The sequence below is a fragment of the Astatotilapia calliptera genome, chromosome 4, assembly GCF_900246225.1.
Source record: "Astatotilapia calliptera chromosome 4, fAstCal1.2, whole genome shotgun sequence".
NCBI lineage: Eukaryota > Metazoa > Chordata > Actinopteri > Cichliformes > Cichlidae > Astatotilapia > Astatotilapia calliptera.
In genome coordinates, this window is record NC_039305.1 from 8,002,931 (window position 1) to 8,021,920 (window position 18,990).

The window sequence follows — 18,990 nt, forward strand, 5'->3', positions numbered from 1 at the left end:
GATCACGGACCTTCCTCATCTTTGTGCTACTGCATTCAGAGCGGAGTGTTTCTGACGGAGCTGAAGACAACTTGTTACCTGGATTAAGCTGGTGGGAATTGCACGTTTCACAAGGTACTGAGTTTATTTATTTATTTTTTGCTCGTTGAGTGAAGAACTTCCGGTTGGGAGATCGTTTTGGATTTATACTGGAGCAATACAGGCCTGCAACGTAGGGTTTATCTCTGCCGGCTTTAGGTTTAGTTTGGGACTATAATTGTTTTATCACTGGTGGTTTACACTGTATGTGTGGAGATTCTGTGTACAGTGGGTAAATTGCTGTGTGTGTTTTTGGTTTGCCTGAATACTGAAATCTGCCATTTTATTATTTTCTTGTTTTCATTGTTTGGTAAATTAAAGGAGGGTTGCAATGCTCTACTTTACATGGTGTATGACATGATTTACTGCACTATAGACACTAGTGTTAATTTTCGCGTGTAGTGCTACTGTTAAGGAATAAGCTTCATTGATCCCAGAAACAAAAGAGAAGTTAATTTAAAACATCGTACGAGAGTACACTAGAAAAAGAACCCAATGCCCATTTATTTAATGTTATTGAGTAAATGAGGGCTACATACTGTTTGCTGAAGTCTGATCAGAAACAGCCTCAGTGTAAGTGTGTCTGTCAAGAAGTCATTCTTAAGGAAAGGACACTGGGAGAAAAGACTGAGGTATGCCAAATTACACAAGAGCATCTACAGCCATCTGCACAGTAGAGGCTCTGTCATAATGCGGGGCTTCGTTTCAGCGAATGATGATGGGGATCTTGTCAAAAGTAAATATGAATCTAATTTCATCCCATGGATCCTGGAGAACTATTCCTGGAGATTACTTAAAGAAATTAAAAGAAACCTTTCCTAAGAGAGTTCGGCTTGTATTGAAGAATAAATGTACTCATACCAAATATTGATGTTCAAGTCTCTAAGCATTGTACCAACTCTTTTTTTTCCACATTAATACTGCATTTCCATTCTTATTTCCATGTTTTTAATAAATAAATAAATAAACCTATTTCGTATTTTCCTGGCAAATTATAAAGAAACGAAGGTGACAGACTTTTGCACAATGCCCTGTGTATTTTCTTTTTATTGAGATAAATGAGTCTGCATACATGTTTTGGTCGCATGTACGTCTTTTGCCGAGGCTGGAGACAGAGCAAAGAAGCGAATGAAAGTGTGAACACGTCAAATTTAACTGAGAGACTGATTTCCCTGCAGCAGAGCTCTAAACAAGACTGTGACTAGAATGAAAAAATGTCCAACTTCACTCCAGCCGCCTCACTTCCAGGAACACAACCATCAAACACAAGCAGCACTTAATTAGCTTCTTGTTTTCTAACTTCACTCAGCTCTGCTCTACTTGTATGCTACTGTGTCCGTGCGTGTGTTTGTGTCTTCAGCCCAAGGCTGTGTCTGAACACATTTCACCAAATAGAATCCAATTTGTTTAACTTCTATTCAACACAAATACAGAGGAATGGCACGAGGAACTTGTGACAGTGTGCTGTGAACAGTGTGTGGGATTCTGTTAAGCTGCATGACCCTTGTGCTGGACACTGTTATAAAAATCCAGTTAAAGACTTTATCCACTTTTCTGCATGTATATCTTATTTTGCAACTTTAAACAAATGGTCAGTCAAGCAGCGCTTAAGACCTACCTGCGTTGTTTGGTATCTTGCCATTGCTGACTTGCTTGAGTCTCTTTTGGTGGGATTTGCCATTGTAGTGAATCTGGGCCTGTGCAGCTGAATTCATCTGTATGTTGCACACATCACACAATGTGTAGCTTCGTTGCTTCCTCTCCCTTTTTGGTCTGCAGAGCGTAGAATGCAAGGCGCCCCCTGGTGATTGCTCATCTGGTCGTACGCCCTCATCCCCTATGCTGCAGGAAAGCTCGCTGTCCATTTGCACTACCAGCTCAGTGCTGCCCGTCCTTTTGTCCAGCTCGATTGTTGGCAGCAACGACGGGCTGAACGGACGTTTCATACCTGTGGTAGAAGAAAAGAGCAAGATGGAGAAGATGTTTAATACAAACTGGAAGAAAGTACCCTTAGAGGCTAGCAATTACATACACACAAAACCCAAGGAAACATTGGATCCTCCTTTTCTTTCTGAGGAAGGCTAGAGAAGATGTGTAAAACATTATGGAATAACTTATCACAGTCTGGTCTGGCCTGGCCCATCCAGCAAGGAAAACCCTCTTAAAACCTGATAGCTGCAGAGGACAACTGCAAAAATACCCTTGATTCCTAAAGTGTCAAGGAGTGTGTGGAATCAAATACCCTCTGAACAGTGACACGTGTATAAAAACAAAAAACATTTATGAAGAGCCCAAAAAGATGATGCTGTTCATCTGGATGTTTATTTGGACATTTATGAAGAGATTAGGAAAGTGTGAAAAGAAATGCTGGGCACAAGTGCAAGCATGATCACACTGTCAGCTGTTGTTCATATGGTGGAGGTCCGGGGTGCAAGGAAGTACCACTTGGGGGAGACAGAGTGCTGCAGTGTGACTCTCAGAGGAACAGTAAGGCTCCTATGTCAAGCTATTTCACTTAGGATGACTCCATGGCAGAGTGCTATCTGTCCCCCCCTGCAAGCCAAAATGCTGCAGTGGAAACCATGCCGCCTCTATGCAGGATCTTCAAGTAACTGTGCATGGAACAAACAGGTGCATATAGGGGGAAAAAACTATAAACTATACAACCTACAGTATTTCTTCAACATCAGCAGCTTTAGGAAATATAGAAGTATATGGGATATTAAACACTTTATTTACCAGAACTATGTACAAATGGATAAAGAGACTTCTGTAAATGTGTCTGCTGAAGATAAGCAGGCCAAAAATATTGAAAGAGACAATTAAGATTCTCCGAAGAAAGCAGTTGAAAATAAGAGCTATTTGTTTCATATGCATCCACTCCACATAAATAAATGAAAAGGTAGCTCTACTGTAGCTCTGTGAAGGATTGAGCCATCACCACTGTAAAATGTCCCTGAAACACACCCAGCTGTGCATTTCTGCTGCTGGCTTTTTTGCCTCCGCCTCAAGTTATTTATGTAAACAACCAAACTGCTCAAACACATGCACCAAACACACATACGCAGAGAGTAAAGTTGAACCTATGACACATACGTACATACAAGCATTAAGAGAAAATGCTCACACAAGGACACACAAATGTGAGCAAACACACACACACACACACACAGTACTCAAAAACACATTAGAGCAAGCAGCCTCCATGAAAGCTGCTATTCACATTGCCAATCTGGGAGCACTCAAGAGGCTCCATCAGATGTTTTCTCAAAAGCTTTGAGCAATGCTGCTCTCTGGCACTGAATGAAAAAAAATCTCTGTAGTCCTTAACCACGCAACCTTCTCACTCCTGCCAGACAACTCAACTAGTCACCCTAAATTAGCAAGGTTGTAAAAACAAGAACCTTAGTGAAGACATGCAGAACACATAGAGAGCATATTGCACCCTTGCAAAAGATATTTCCTTACAGACCATTAAAGAATCCTAACATTCATATATACATTTATTTTTTTTCAGCCGGACAATTCTGCAAAGGTAGATTGTGACCTTATGCAGACCATGCTTTCAGATCATGCAGGCATGACTGTTACCATAGAGACCAGTGTAGCACAGATCTGTATGTTAAAAATTATTTTTAATTTTATGTGAATAAAGTTAACTTTAGAGCTTCAGTGGAAATGTATGTAGCATGACACATAAAAATGGCCAAGCTCACAGAAGGAACGTATTTCTACCTGCTACACTATCTACATTTTGAACATGAGTCATCTGGTTATACAGCTATGAAGAAAACCTTTATATAGGGATTTGACACACGTAAGACTGATGTACGTAAGACAGTTTTTTTTATTTAGAAATATTTGAAATTCTCTGTGTATGTTATAAAAGTGAGATTTTCATTTAACTGCGTAATTTTGATCTTACACAGATTTTCACAGCTAATTCAGTCAGCTTTGTTGTGTTACTAAAATAGAAGAAGAAACCCGGAATCTCTAGGCTGCATGCTCTTAAGCTTTTCAGTGCATCTATATTTGGAAAAACAGGGCTGCAGATTGTCTCGTGCTTTTAAGTACATACAGGGTTGTTCAAGGAATTCACTTCTAACAACACTCACCGGTGTCCCTTACTTCTCTGTCAATGTTATGATACAGGACAATGGACAGAACCAGCTACTTTCATGAACAGCAGCACCAGGACCAAAAGGTTTCTCCAGCTTTTTCAACAGTGAGTATGTGAGTCTGTTTGTACTGAATATCCTGCAGTGACTTTAAAGACACTTCCAGCTCAAGGTAGAAGCTGTGTGAGACAAGAGTCCATGCCGTGTCCACACAGAGATCTGTAGGCTGACACAGGACAGGAGATTGTCAGGGGGTAACCCAGGGGAAATGAGGGAGGGCAGGAGGCTCTGCCAGCCTTGCCATGTCCGCCGTTTCCGCTGTCTGATGCACCCCCACGCTGCACAGCCTCCTCCCTCGGCACATTGGAAACATCAATCACTGCTACGATCTTGCTGAAAGACTGAGGCTCACCCAGCATAGCAGCTCAGCAATAAAAACTCTATTTACGATCTTACGTCCGCTGCTCGCTGATCCTGAAATACTGTTGCACTTTCCCCAGCTTAAACCAGCCCTAACCACTGGCCCACCTTAGACAGCTCCCCCACCCATCCTCTGTGGCCACAGTTGGCATGGGGGCATTCTGGTTCAGGCAGAAACTGGCTTCCAGATGGACCGGCGCAAACACTGCATGGCAGTTAGCAGCTCTTAAATCACCCTGATGAGAGGGGAATACTGACAACAAGTGAAGCCAATTGGAAGCAGAGATTTGCATGCAAGTTACATGTTCCACATCCAGTTCAAACTGCCATGAGACAGACATGCATGTGTACAGGCATGGCTATACACAAACCATGCATGTGTACAGTTGCACACACAAACACAAACATATGCTGACCTCAGTTTTTTTTTTTTAGTAAAGGGCAGCAATTCATCAAACATGCAGAAATTGCAAACTAAACACAAGCATTTAAAATTTATAAAATATATATTGAATCTGCTGTCAAAACCACATGGACTCATCTTAGCAACGCAACAAACACAACTGAAAAAAAAATGAAAATAATCTAATCAAGCTAACAAGCATTAAAGCAGCTACAACACACACACACGTATGCGGAGATGTCGTGCATTCACTGGGTAAGAGGAGATTAAAAAAATAAAAGGAAATGAAGTAGAAGAAAAAGACTCCTGTCTAAATAATTGGATACAAAATATCAATAGCCCAGATTTCTTGCATAAAGCAATCCTGACAGCAAGGACTGTAAGCAAAATGACTGCAGAAGGGGATAATCTATTTCCCTGTCTGATGCATTTCAGATGGGGAAGGATCAAAATCCTCCTGACAATCAACTAAAGCACAGAGCATTTATTATAGAGGTCAGTGGTGCCAGGGAGGCAGAAAGAAACACATGGAAAGAGTGAGGAGAGATTGGTAAAGACAGAACAAAGTCTCTTGTATAATTGGCATCATCAAAGTATCATTACTGTCATGATGACTGTATTGTCATTACTGCAACTACAGAACGGGCCTGAGGTCCATGTCTTTGTGCCCAGCACATCAATGTTGATTATGTAAAGTCCAGGCTGCGGTCCTCTAATGAGTGTAATTATACAGGAATCAGTGCAGTGCTTACTGAGAAAGAAACCTCAACTGTTGTATGGCTAGTTCAGTAGTCGAAAGCTAGGACAGAGTGTTTGCAGTCCCTATCACCCCAAACCCAAGCCCGAGAGTAAATAAAGAGCACTGGCACATGAATTGATGTGTTTTCTCTAATCTCTGTTTGCAGCAGTTCTTTGGGAGCGCACAGGGAGGGCATTTGTTCACTCTGTTTGTGTGTGTGTGTGTTTGTTTGGCAATGAATGTGTGTTTGTTTGCAAAAAAGAAAAAAAAACAGGGGAAATTTATTATATTATATGTATAATTATTTATACAGCATCACGCTGATCCCATCAGTGGGGGATCAGTTACACCTCAAAAGAGAACTTGGACAGGACAAAATCTGATTTCTTATTAAAACCTACAAGGTTTACATGCGGTTACATGAGGTTAACAGCATTAAAGATATTTATATTATAAGATATCCAAAATGACAAGCTAAGACATATCATGTCTGTCATAGCCTTTGTGAAAGATATGGGATGTGGTAACAGTTTACAAGCTTTCTTGTGATGTATCTCCACCGAGCAGAACTTCATAAAGACCAATTATCATGTTTACTTCTTGTCATTTGAACCGTCTTGTAAATTAAACCGCTTGTACATTTGCTTGCTTTTAAAAGTTTTTCAAAGCAGACCATTTCTATTGCAGTGTAAACAACCTACCGCAACAATCCGGTGAGCCTCTGTGCTCAAGCGCTTGTCAACAGTATGAAAAAAAAAAAACAATTTCCTGTAAGCGGCTGGTGGGAGAGAGATAAGCAAAGTGAGAAAACCCAAAGTTTCAAATTTGCATTCATGTGTTACAAATGACACAAGTCTGTGTCTGGTCTAAGGAGCTGGTTGTTTCATTAAAAATAAGGATCTGCATAACACTAGTTATTTCAGTCTTGTTTTATGAGACTTAAGCAAATATCCTAATACTGTCACGGACCGCCGGGGCAGACCGTGTGGAGAGTGCGTGGAGGACTCAGGTGCAGACACCAGTGACACGGGAGTAAACTTTAAACAAAAGCGAGCCTTTTATTGTGGCTGGTAACGCAAGAGAAACAAACAAGAATAAGGGCAGCTCAAAAGCAATAACTAAACAGAAACCTAAACTGGGAATGAACTAAGGTAAGGCTATGAATACAACAGACCGGGCATGGAAACATGGAGGGTGGGAACACAGACGACGCGACGCAGACTACATGAAACACAGAGACTAAATACACATGAGGAATGATCAGGGGAAGTGGCCACACATGGGAACGCAGCTGACACACATGAACTTAACGACAGGACAGGAGGAGTGAAACTGAATACACTGACAGTGAATGCAGGCCTTCAAAGTAAAACAGGAAACATGAGACATGAACCGGGGAGACGTAGTACAGGGGGAGGTGACATAACTGACAGCATGAACTTGACAGTACAAGACACACAGACATGAACACACGAAGGGCAAGGGAGACGTAATGCAAGGGTGGTATATACAGATGGCTGGACTAACTTAATGAACCTAAACAATCAATAAACATCAAAATAGACTAAACACAAAACACTGGGTCGCACGACCCAGGACCATGACAAATGCACATCTTGCCAAATTAGGATTTCCTTTTCGTTGTGTTACCTCATCTACTTCACAACATTTCCATGTACTCTTTGGTAACCACAGAAGCACCTCTTTTTTGTAGCATAAACAGAAGTTTCAAACAGTAATATGCAAACTTTATAGCAACCAACAAAAACTGGAGTTTCCTTTTTTTCTTTTTATCTCTTATTCTGTTTTACTTTACATGGTTTTATCTTTCAAACAGTCAGTCAATCTTTGTCTTAACTTTTCTCTTTCTGCATCTCAAAGACACATCCCCCAGGAAGCAGCTATTAATATGTGCCGGATGGTTTCAAGTTATGTGAAATACACATTCTCATCCTTGTTTGTTGAATCAGACTGTGTTCAAGCTTACAGGAACATGAGCAAAATTAAAATTTATGTTTTTGGATGTACAGTGATGGATGACTTTCGTATTGTTTTAGGATGTAAGAAAAAGTCAGTTTTCTCTTTTCGTGCTTTGGGGGGATTTTATAGCAACATGTCAAAAAGACTATATGAGTGTGACATCCTATATGGATTGTTACCCCCCTTTCGTTAAATTATGCGCGCCGAATAAGCCAGATGCATTAAGTCACAGTGGAAATAAACGTGAATTGTGTGCACTATTAAACAAAAAAGAAAACTACACAATGGAGAGGGTAATCTACAGCTTTTCCTAACAGAGCTCAAGTGGAATTTAATCCTTTCATTGAGATTTCACTCAGAAATGTTAGTACTTCAAAACGGTGCTCGAGAGAGGAACGTAGAAAAGGTGGAATGAATGGAGCCGTAAAGATGAGCATGTAGGAGTTATTTAGTTCCACGTCGATCAAAGGATGAGAAGAAACATCTGCTCACCAGTTTGCAGCTGTATGCACACTGCTGTTTTGAAAACTGTTAAAGTTCAATAAAGGATGCAACTTGGTATTTTTGATTTGTGCAGCTATAAAGCATCAGATACTCATCTGTTACAACCCTGACAAATAAAGATTTTGCATTGTACGATTGTTCACTCGCTTCTTTTCCACCGAGTTTTGCCTTGTATTTATTACCTCGCAAGAACAAGTTCTGTGCCTTGTGCTTTTCAACTCTTATTATTCAATGACACAGTTCCCTTCCAGAGTTACTGTCATGCACTCGGTCAAGCATAGCAGGTGAAACTGATGCCAAACACCAGCTTTTACAGTTTTCAAAAGGCACACAACCACCGCACTGAATACGCTGACTCCATCTAGTGTGGCCCATTTATTTCTCGACCGCAAAAAAACAGACCAGTCCAGTTTTTACACTACTGTTCAAACATCCGTCTACCTCAAGTGTTCCAAAGTTAGCCGATGCAGGAAAACAGGCGCATATTCGCCTTATTCACATTTGACCACAAACTCAGCTGGGGAACTGCCCAGCAGGAGTAAACACAGACACTGGGAAAGTTTCCATACAACACTAGATATACTTAGACATGGACAAACCCAGACTCAGCCACAGTTACAACATATGCACACACTTACACACACACTGCTCAATCAACCAGATGCACAAATCCACAGAAATGCAGATGGGGAGACACAAACTTAACTCTCCTGGAGTCCAGATTTAAGATGTGACTTTGTTCACCTCCTATCTAAGAGGTGATTATTTTACAATCTGCTTTGGCTCGTGCCACCAACCTCTTGTCAGTTTGTGTCTGTGTGCTTCAGCAAACATCTAACACAATCTGTAAGAGCTAAACAACACAATCCCCTGACAGTTATGAGCCGTTGTGAAAGCAACAGCAATATTTGGGAGAGGCACTGCTGAAGTCATTTCCAGCCAGGAATAAATCTAATTAATTTCTTAATGGCTAGTCATCTTCATCCCACAGGGCATCTGTTGGCTGAGGTGCGACACAAAACGCTGGCGGTTTGTGAGCCATGCCTGTGGTGTTTGGCGTATCTGCAGAGGTATTCTGATGACCAGATTTAAAAATAACATCAAGGACATTTGCCACCGCTGGCTTGAACATGCATGACTGAGAGAATCACTCAGATTTATTAGTACTGACTGGTGCTGGCTTCCCCTTCACTCACTTTCACTGCAAATTATGCCAGAAAAAGCAGTCCACCCTCTATAAGGGAAAATTTTGACTGTCCTTTTTTCACTCATTCTAACTAATAATTACAAAAATGTACAACCATCTGCTTTACCAGCAATCCACAACCAGCAAGATTCAGATAATGCTGTGTGCTCTGACAGATGTCTGGGGAAATGGATTTATTCAGATCTGACAGGCCACAGATTTTGCAGAGAGAGTGTATGGATTTTTGCTTTCAGATAAGAAACTCTAATCCTGCAAGTAAGGATGATGTGCCCTGTATGACTTTCTCAAGACACTAATGCAATTATCAGCTAATATGTTCCGATACTTAAATGCCAAACTCTCACATTTTCAAAGAAAAACATGCAATTCCCCAGATAGTTTACAGAGTTTTTCACATAGAGGGGGAAGCAGGGAAGCATTTCTAGCCCAGATAGCATGACTGATGAATGGGAGGAAAAAGACTGCCTTTAGGACATAGGAGAGAAGGAAGAAGGGTGCAAGTTGGGCACAGGTGCAGTTCATCACTCTACTGCATGCAGCTGAAATTAAGTACAGCCTTTTTAACTTCCTTTTTATGCCTGCACATTCCTGCACCCACAAAAACAAATACGCAAACACACAGTCCTCCATCTGTGTAAACTTGTTATTCCACTAATATATTTTTAAAGTGGGTATGATTGTAAGCTCTTTAAAAAAAAAGTGAATCAGAAGGCAGTTGTGGCTAGGGATGGCCTCTGATCTGTTTCTCTTTAAGAGCGAAAGAAACTATGTGGAGCAGACGTTCTCTCACAGTGTTATGTATAATTAAGGAATCCATGGTATTTTGACCACACAGTTTTTAGACAAGAATGACCTGAACAGATTCAGACTTAGCTGGCAGAGAAAGAGGAAGGCTGTTACAGGCTCCTGTTGGCAACGTATTAAGGGGATCATGTTCATCTTTTGCTGCAGCTCCACACAAGCTTTCATCTGTCATCAAGTTTAAACACATTTTTATAAAGGTGTAAAAAAGGTGCTGAACCCTGAAATATTATTTGAATTACGCTGGTTGAACACGTTTTGATTATTTTGATGTTATGTAACCACAAACGTCTGAGAGTTGTTCAAATGTAAACTTCTTTTCCTTTACCTGAACAAGACGTTCCTATCTAATTTATGTTTGTATATATTAATAGGGAAAAAGATAATCAATCCAGCTAAATACAGGCGTGGTGTCTGTTTAAAAACTAAGTGATGCTTTGATTTAAGCTCATGAATCAAACTTATGATAAAACAAAAGGGATGTTTAAATCCAAATATTTCTCATATAGCCTTGCGACTGTTAATCATGAAGGTGTGTTATTAATTATTAAAAATTAAGACATTTACTTTAATTTACTCATAACAGATTAAGGTTAATAATCCAAACCATATAATATGTAACTGAAAAAACAGGTGATTTTGACACAATGTTTTCTATAAATTTCATTTTTCTTCATTATCAATTGTCATGAGAATCTCTATATGTTACCTTTAGTGGCCACACCTACAGCATATACAAACATCATGCATCAAACCTGCCAACCTGTTTCCCCAGCGAGCAGTGTACAGACGCAGTTGAAACCTGAGTCTCATCCCTCCGCAGCCACTTTTCCACTGTAGAAATGCTTTCAAAATTAGAAAGTAATAAACAAAATAAGCAAACAACAAGAAGAACTAGACTTTAAACTGCTGGATTAAAACCATCTCATATTCCTCTCTATTTTTTATTGCTGCCTCTTTTTGCTGATAGCTTTTAGGGAGGAGGCTTCTTTGAAGCCCGTGGTGTATTGTTTACAAGCATTCCTAATGAGCCGCTTCTTCTCATTGGTGTGATGCGGGGCTGGCTGATGGTAGTTGTAATCACTGAGAGGATTTGATTGCATTAGCCTCATCCCTACCTGTTGTTAATGACATTAGTTCTGTAGGAGGACATTCATTAGAAGCAAGAGAGCTGAGTTAGGTTTCCTCACATGTAGGGAGAAACACTGACAAAACTGCCTTCTCTGATGTAAACAAATCTAATTTAGTGATGCTTTTGACTATTTTATGCTTTTAAAAGTTATACAGGAAACAGGTATTTGTTCCGATGCAGAATCCACCCTAAGAAATAACAGAAGTTCTGTTATTTCAAATGAGGTGGACCACATAAAACTAAACATTTCCACTTTTCCACATATGTCTGAATGGACACATACAGACACATCAGTGCAACAGGAAGGGGTTTCTGAAGATAGAAGAAATGCAAAGGTGTCCTGATAAAGGGAGATAAAGGCCACTGCTACTTCAGTTTGACATGCTGTTTCAGCATGTGGTAAGTGAGACTGATTCAGCTGCACATGTCTATCTCTCTGTGTGTGTGTGTGTGTGTGTGTGTGTGTGTGTGTGTGTGTGTGTGTGTGTGTGTGTGTGTGTGTGTGTGTGTGGGGTATTCAAGCCTATCCAACTGTATTATCCAGGGATCAGCTATGGTGTTGATGCTGGCGTGCAAGTTGTCCTTGCCAATGAGCTACTCCTGCATCCATCCGTCACTGTGGCACTCCCAGGATTACATACCTAGAACTAAGAGCACTTGTTATTTATGTTGCCATGTTACTCAAGGGGACACACAAAGACAGAGATTATTAGAGGCGATACATACAGTACAGAAGGGCAAGGAGTCTGGTAGCAGATGGTTTGATGCCCGTAGAACACTAACTTTAACTTTTAGTAGCCAGAATTGTCACAAATTCTGAAAAATGCATGGAAAACTTTGGAAAACTCACCTTTGCTAAGGCTGAAATTATTAAGTCAATTATTTTTTCACAAGACCAGGATTATATCTTTTAATATTTGTTATTTACATTTAATATACATCGATGAATGTATGTTAAAAAATGAACTATGACATATACATAGTCCTGTAAATTATATATTTAAAATTGATTCGCTACTTCTAAACAATAGATGTCCTGGAATACAAGGAATAAAAGAAGTCAGAATAGGAAACAAAGCAATTGTGGTTGGTTTACAGTTTTCTACAAAGTTTTCTTCTGGTTCAATAATATCCCTCCGTACAGATTTTTATGCCCCATGCATGTAGAAACCAAACCTCTCATACACATGCCTCTAGCTTGGCAGTGTACCAGAATACAGAGATGGATGGGAGCTGGATGATGTGAAAACAACACCAAAGTGCAATGACAATGAGCATAATCTGCCTGTAGTTTGGTCCAAGTCTAAATTTTTTCATTTTCATTCACTGTCATCCATAATTTTTGGAGTAATCCTGCAAACAAACTAGCGAAACAGACAAACCAATAACCAGGTTATATTATTATAGATTTGTTGGAGCAAATATTTCTTTATAGTAGACACCTCTTAAATGCAAGGTCACATCTCGCAGCCTCGCTGTGTTCACCCGCTAACCACCACTATCTGCGTACTGTGTGGTGCTGGGCAAGTGCCAAACTATCAGAGTCTGCCAACACTTGTGTGAAAGCATTTGCCAAGTACTGGCTCAGCAATAGTGAAACGCGAGAAACAGAACATTAGCCTTCAAAATAAAGTTCTGTCTTTTGAAATGTGTCTGTACCAGCAGTAAGCCACAAGTTTTATTTTAAAGGCAAATTGTCTCTGAAGTCAACTTCTTCAGTGGTAACCTGGTAGCAACCAAAGCAAGCAGGAAATTGTTGGCAGAGCACTGTATACCTCTTTTTGACAAATTTCACCTAGCAACAGTCAACAGCCTCTTGGCAACTGATCAGGGAATACACATTTTTCCTTAACACCCAGTCACCATCAGGGGGGCTGAATGATCTCTAGGCCTGCGTGGCTGGGGCCTTCTTTTAGAATTCACACTTCTCTCCACATACTCATCCTATAAGGGTCAATGCTGCAAATAAACCTAGAATTGTGGTTTCCTTTTTGACTTTATTTTAATAATAAATCTGAAAACATAAGACTGACCTCTTAAAATAGGCCTCACTCATTCACATCTTTGGCTTTACCTTGAGACTTAATAATTTAACAAGTTAGCTTTGCAGTGGTTAACATTTAATGAAAATAAATACAGCTCAATCATTTTATACATTAGTTTCTTGAGTTTCTTGACTTTCCTTTCAGCAGTATATAGCCAGGGCAGAGAATAATAAGTAAGAGGTGAGCAATTGATTAAAAATACTGAATACTTCTAGGTTCAAAGGAATGTTTAAACACATTAACACAGCTATAGAGCTCCAATGAAACACATCTCTCTGTCAAAAAATATCATGAATGGCTTTGATACAATATTTACATCCTTGTCAATACTCACTCATAGCAGTTTGTCTCTTATAGCTTACACTTGCCTCTGTTACATCTCTTTGATCATGTAACTTTAACACATTTGCAAGCAGTAATCTATTATAACATCATTATGTCCATTGGGAAAGACCATCTCTGAATCAAGGAGGGGCCTAAGGGTACATCTGTCACCATCTTACAATGCTGTGATTGCAGCCATTCCCCAAGTCTCTGTGAATGGTACTCATGGCCATTGATCAGTGGGCTTTGATCAGTGGTTGTTGATCAATGGTCATGAGAATTTGCATAATTAGAGAGGAACTGACCTCCCAGCCCATTGTTTCTTCAGTGGGCTGGTTTCAGTCATTATGCAAATGTACTGTTTATAAGATTGGGGAAACCTGCAGTCAGCTGAGACTGAAGAAGTCCCTTGGATGAGGGGCGATCGTGGCTCAGGAGTTGGGTGTTTGTCTTGTAATCAGAAGGTTGCCGGTTCGAACCCCGGCTCGGACAGTCTCGGTCGTTGTGTCCTTGGGCAAGACACTTCACCTACCGCCTACTGGTGATAGCCAGAGGCCAGAGGGGCCGATGGCGTGATATAGCAGCCTCACCTCTGTCAGTCTGCCCCAGGGCAGCTGTGGCTACAACTGTAGCTGCCTTCACCAGTGTGTGAATGTGAGAGTGAATGAATAGTGGTATTGTAAAGCGCTTTGAGGGCCCCGAAAAGCGCTATATAAATGCAATCCATTATTATTATGAGTGACGAAACGTTTCTCCCACAAAACGCTACATCCAGATGAACAGAATAAACTTTTGGAGATTTACTTATGTGGATGATTGAGAATGCATCAAGACCCATTGTCCATTTTATCTGAGAACTGCAGTGACAAAAAAAAGAACAAATCCATCCACATAACATTTGCACAGTTTCCTGTGTTCATATGCTGCCCTGTGCATATACTGCATAAATAAGCCAGAAATTCTAATCAAGACTATGCGTCTATTGCATGTGAGCAAGTGGTAGAGCCTGTGTTCACAATGTGGCATCCTTGCTGTGAGCAATCAGACAGAGGCCGTACTCTGCTGCCCCTGCACTCCAAAAGCCAAAGCAGAGATGAAGCGCTGCAGGAGTGCGGGTGGAGGGTGCATGACACTGCGCGCGCTCCTGTAATGCAAGTATTATCCATGCCAAAACTTTTATAGGGAAGTGTATTGGCTTTGTTAACCTTCAGGCACCTACAGAAAGACTACACACATACTGTAATCTATGCTTGGAGTCTTTCCAAACAAGTCCATAAGTACAGGCAGAGATGATGAACAGCCAAACAGATGAATAGACACATTCACCATCGTAAATCTGTAAATCAGCTATTAGTAACCTCTGCGTGGTACCTGGATCACAGACAGTCTTTTACAGCCAAGATCATGGGTAGCTACTGTGGTTATGCCGTGGCTGATGCATTGCAATTGCATGCACACACTTCTGTGCAAACACTTAGACAGTTTGTACTTGACACTGTGTTTTAGCCCGTTTGGAAAAAGCAAAAGAAAATTAAACTGCACTGCTGACAAAAAAGACAAACGACTGCAACCTTCGAACTCCGCGAGCCAATTAAGTTGCCCCTTAAAATTCCTCGCTGCTCTATGACCGAAGCTGTCTGCGAAAAGCCAAGCATCACGTCTTGTGCCTTTCACTTAGCACAGCACACGTGACTGCTTTTGGGGCCTGGTTGTGCCTTTGGGCATGTAGCCAGTTTCCTGTCTTAAGTGTGAAGGTTAAGGGAGGAAAAGGCTCATGAGGAAAAACTTTCTGGCATGTATGACTGTAATGAAACAATGTAGTGCTAAAAGTACCACCTGTATTTCTACATAACACACACCTACATGCAATAGCACACACATCCTTCCCCCCTCCCTCCTTGCACTTGCTGGCACATCTTCCCCTTTTCTATCAGCATGTAAAAGACCCCCAGGAACCTATTAACACTGTTAAACTAGGGTAATTATGTAGCTGACACTTTCAACGCCGAGCAAGAGGGAGGTTGCCTAAAATAAAATGACGAAATGTGCGCGTGAGAAAGCGCAACTGCACAATTGTGTATGATGTTCGATGATGTGCGCGCCTCGTCAAATGCTCTCACAGGAAGTGAAGTGAATCAATCAGGTTGCCACTCATAATTACGGGACTATTAATAACAAAACATGCTGCTGTTACCTCCACAACAGCCTTAACTGCTGGAATGAGTCCACTAGGAAAATAGTCTTATCACCATATCAATTATTCAGCCCTCGTTAGTAAACAGAATTTGCATGCTCTTTATGGCTGCACAGACATTTCACTGCTGGTTATATATCTGTTTCCTAATGTATTTTGGGATAATGGTGAGGATCAAGCGCCCTCTCCATCACTGTCTTAGTGTCAGTGACTAAGACAACTGCTGCTCATCAATCACATGCTAAACCTCTATAGAGAAATCAACATACTGACAGCCTTTTAAAAGCAGGAGGACCAAGTTGCTTAGAAAAGCCCAGGAGGATTTGATTGGCAAGAATAAGAAGGCACACGCAGAGGCTACTATTTATGAGATTGTTTACAGATAAGGAAAGTGGTGATATTAGGCTTTTGGTGACAGGTAATTGAAGACTTTAAGTTAAAGAGTTAAAGTAAGTGACAGTTATTTTAATCAGAAATAAACTAAAGCTCAGACAAAAACCACAGATAGCGTGTCAAATGACAGATGTCTTCTCAGTAAATTTACTAGATAACCAGAATTGCATCTGCTATTTACTTGAAATAGAAACAAACATTTTTTTAACTTATATCTTAATAGGACGCTTCTATTTTAATAAATGCAAACTTAAACTATAGGCCATAACATCGGAAAATATACCACAATGACTTTGTTTTCTTTGATGCTTGACACTGTGGGTGGGTGATAAGCGTGGCTTATCAGTAACTAACTGAACACTAATCTTAAATCTTACATATTCAAATCAACTCAAAGCACCTATATGAAAGTGAAGAATACTTTCTCCTGAAGGATAAATGATATGCTTCATAAACCATGACAGTGGATTTTAAATCAACCAATCAAGGTGTGATATAAGTGCAAACTTTCAGCTTTAATTCAATTAGATTAACAAAAGTATTGCATTAACTATTTAAGAAATAAAGCAATTTTTAGAGAATCGGGAATTGACTCTGCAGTCAGTGACTGCCTGAAGTCTAGAATGACTAAATGCTGCATTTCCTCCCTTGAATTGCTCTGCCAGGCCTTTACTGCAGCCACCTTCAGTCGTTGCTTGTGTGTCCCTGTGGCTGCAGTTTTGCCTTCAGTAACTGAAATGCTCTGTTGGGTTGTGATCAGGTGACTGACTGAGTGACTGAAGAATGTCTTATTTCTTTGCCTTGAAAAACTCTTAGCATGTTTTGGGTCATTATTCAACTGCCATCTGATTAGTTTTGCAGCATTTGGCTGAATCTGAACAGAGAGTATAGCCATGTACATTTTCACATCATCAATACACACAAGTGTTCCACTGGCAGTCGTAGATGTCCATGCCATAACACTCCATCATGTTTGACAGATGATGTGGTATGTTTCAGATCATGAGGTATTTTTGTCCTTTGCTATACTTTTTTCTTCCATTCATTATGGTACAAGGTAATCTTGGTTTCACCTGTCCAAAGACTACTTTCCAGAACTGTGCCGGCTATCTGATGAAGTCTAATTCTCCTTTTTAAGAAGAAACCAAACTATACATGTGGCCACTCCTAAAGTTTTTATGAAATGAGTTGTGACATGCAACAGGTTTATTTAAGGTTTTCAGCCTATAATATCCATAATATCCTCCTTCACTTAAATCAACATCTATATTGACCTCAAATTGAGAACTCCAGTGAAAAGCTAGTTCAGCACGTGGAATTACTCTAGATCTTTTATCCACTTAATTTATCACGACATATTGAAGGAACAGAACATGCAAGTCTCTGAAAATGGGGGACAATGTATAAAAATGATTTGAATTCCTAACGACTTAAAGCAATACTTTTGTTAAACCTACTTAAACCTTCAACCTGAAATTCTGCACTTAAATCACACCCCGACTGTTTGATTAAAATTCACTGTGGTGTGATGGAGGCAAAATTACAGAAACAGTGTATCTGTGTATCTTTGTTCCAACACTTACTGATCTAACTGTATGATGTCAACACGGCTTTAGAATGGCCACAAGATGAGAAGAGGTTTAAAAAATCTGCTTTTTTAGCCTAATTGCGAGACAGTATGGAAGCCCGCTTCCGCCACTAAAAAAAATAGTTAATAGAAATAGAAAACTGCGACTTATTAACTAGAAATTTTGACTTACATTTCTCAAAATTTTGAGTTAACAACTCGAAATTTCAAGTTAGCGTTGCTAATCAGTAATGTATGTGAATGACGTCGTTTCCTTGTTACCCGGAAATTGAAGCCCTCGGCTATAAATGCTGAAGCTACCAGTATTGTAGCCAGTCATCAATGCACAAATTGCTGATTATTTTCAACGTGGCTTCACAAATGATGAAATCCTTGTGTTATTAGCTGAATCACATGGCGTTACTATCAGCAAACGTACTCTCGAAAGCGCCAATTTGTTGCGATCCGGTTTTGAGTGCACATTCCACCTAGATTACTGATTGGCAGCACTAACAGCAATAATTTCAAGTTATTAACTCAAAATTCTGAGAAAAGTAAGTCAAAATTTTGAGTTACTTTTCTCGAAATTTCAAGAAAATAACTCGAAATTTTAAGTTATGGATACGTTTTTTGGGCGGAAACGGGCTTCTATAAGACAGTGTTGACTGCAACTATATATCTAGAGGATAGTAGTACTCTAGATGGCTATATATAAATCCTTCTCTCACAGACAAAAAAAAGACAAAACACTCAAAAGGAATACAAATTAGTATAAAGAAAGTTTTAGTTCTTTGTATTGAGATTTACTTCTGTAAAAAAGAAAATCATACAGTGAGCTGCTAATGTACTGTAACTGAACACAGCCCTATGATCAGAATAATAACGTGATATAAGTAATCCCACTGACTACTTTAAGTTACACATTTGGCAGTATAGCCCATGAGAATAATAATCAGTTGTAATGTAATACACCTTCAGAGCAATCTCTCCAGCCTGGCCAGCAACCAGCAGTTTAACACTTAGTGTGACACAATGATAAGTTGCTGTTATACAGGATACACTCTTAGAATAGTGTGATGGATCAA

General features: G+C 40.0%; 1 protein-coding gene across 3 annotated transcripts in view; it reads right to left on the reverse strand.

Annotated features, from left to right (window-relative positions):
• The window catches only part of znf385c (zinc finger protein 385C), a 151,644-nt gene that overhangs the window by 90,802 nt on the left and 41,852 nt on the right, over positions 1-18,990 (reverse strand). For all 3 annotated transcript variants that reach the window (XM_026164373.1, XM_026164371.1, XM_026164372.1), the window contains exon 2: positions 1,697-2,026. In XM_026164373.1, coding sequence (XP_026020158.1) covers positions 1,697-2,024 — 328 coding nt within the window. In that variant the 5' untranslated portion in view covers positions 2,025-2,026. The remainder of the gene's footprint in view (positions 1-1,696; positions 2,027-18,990) is intronic.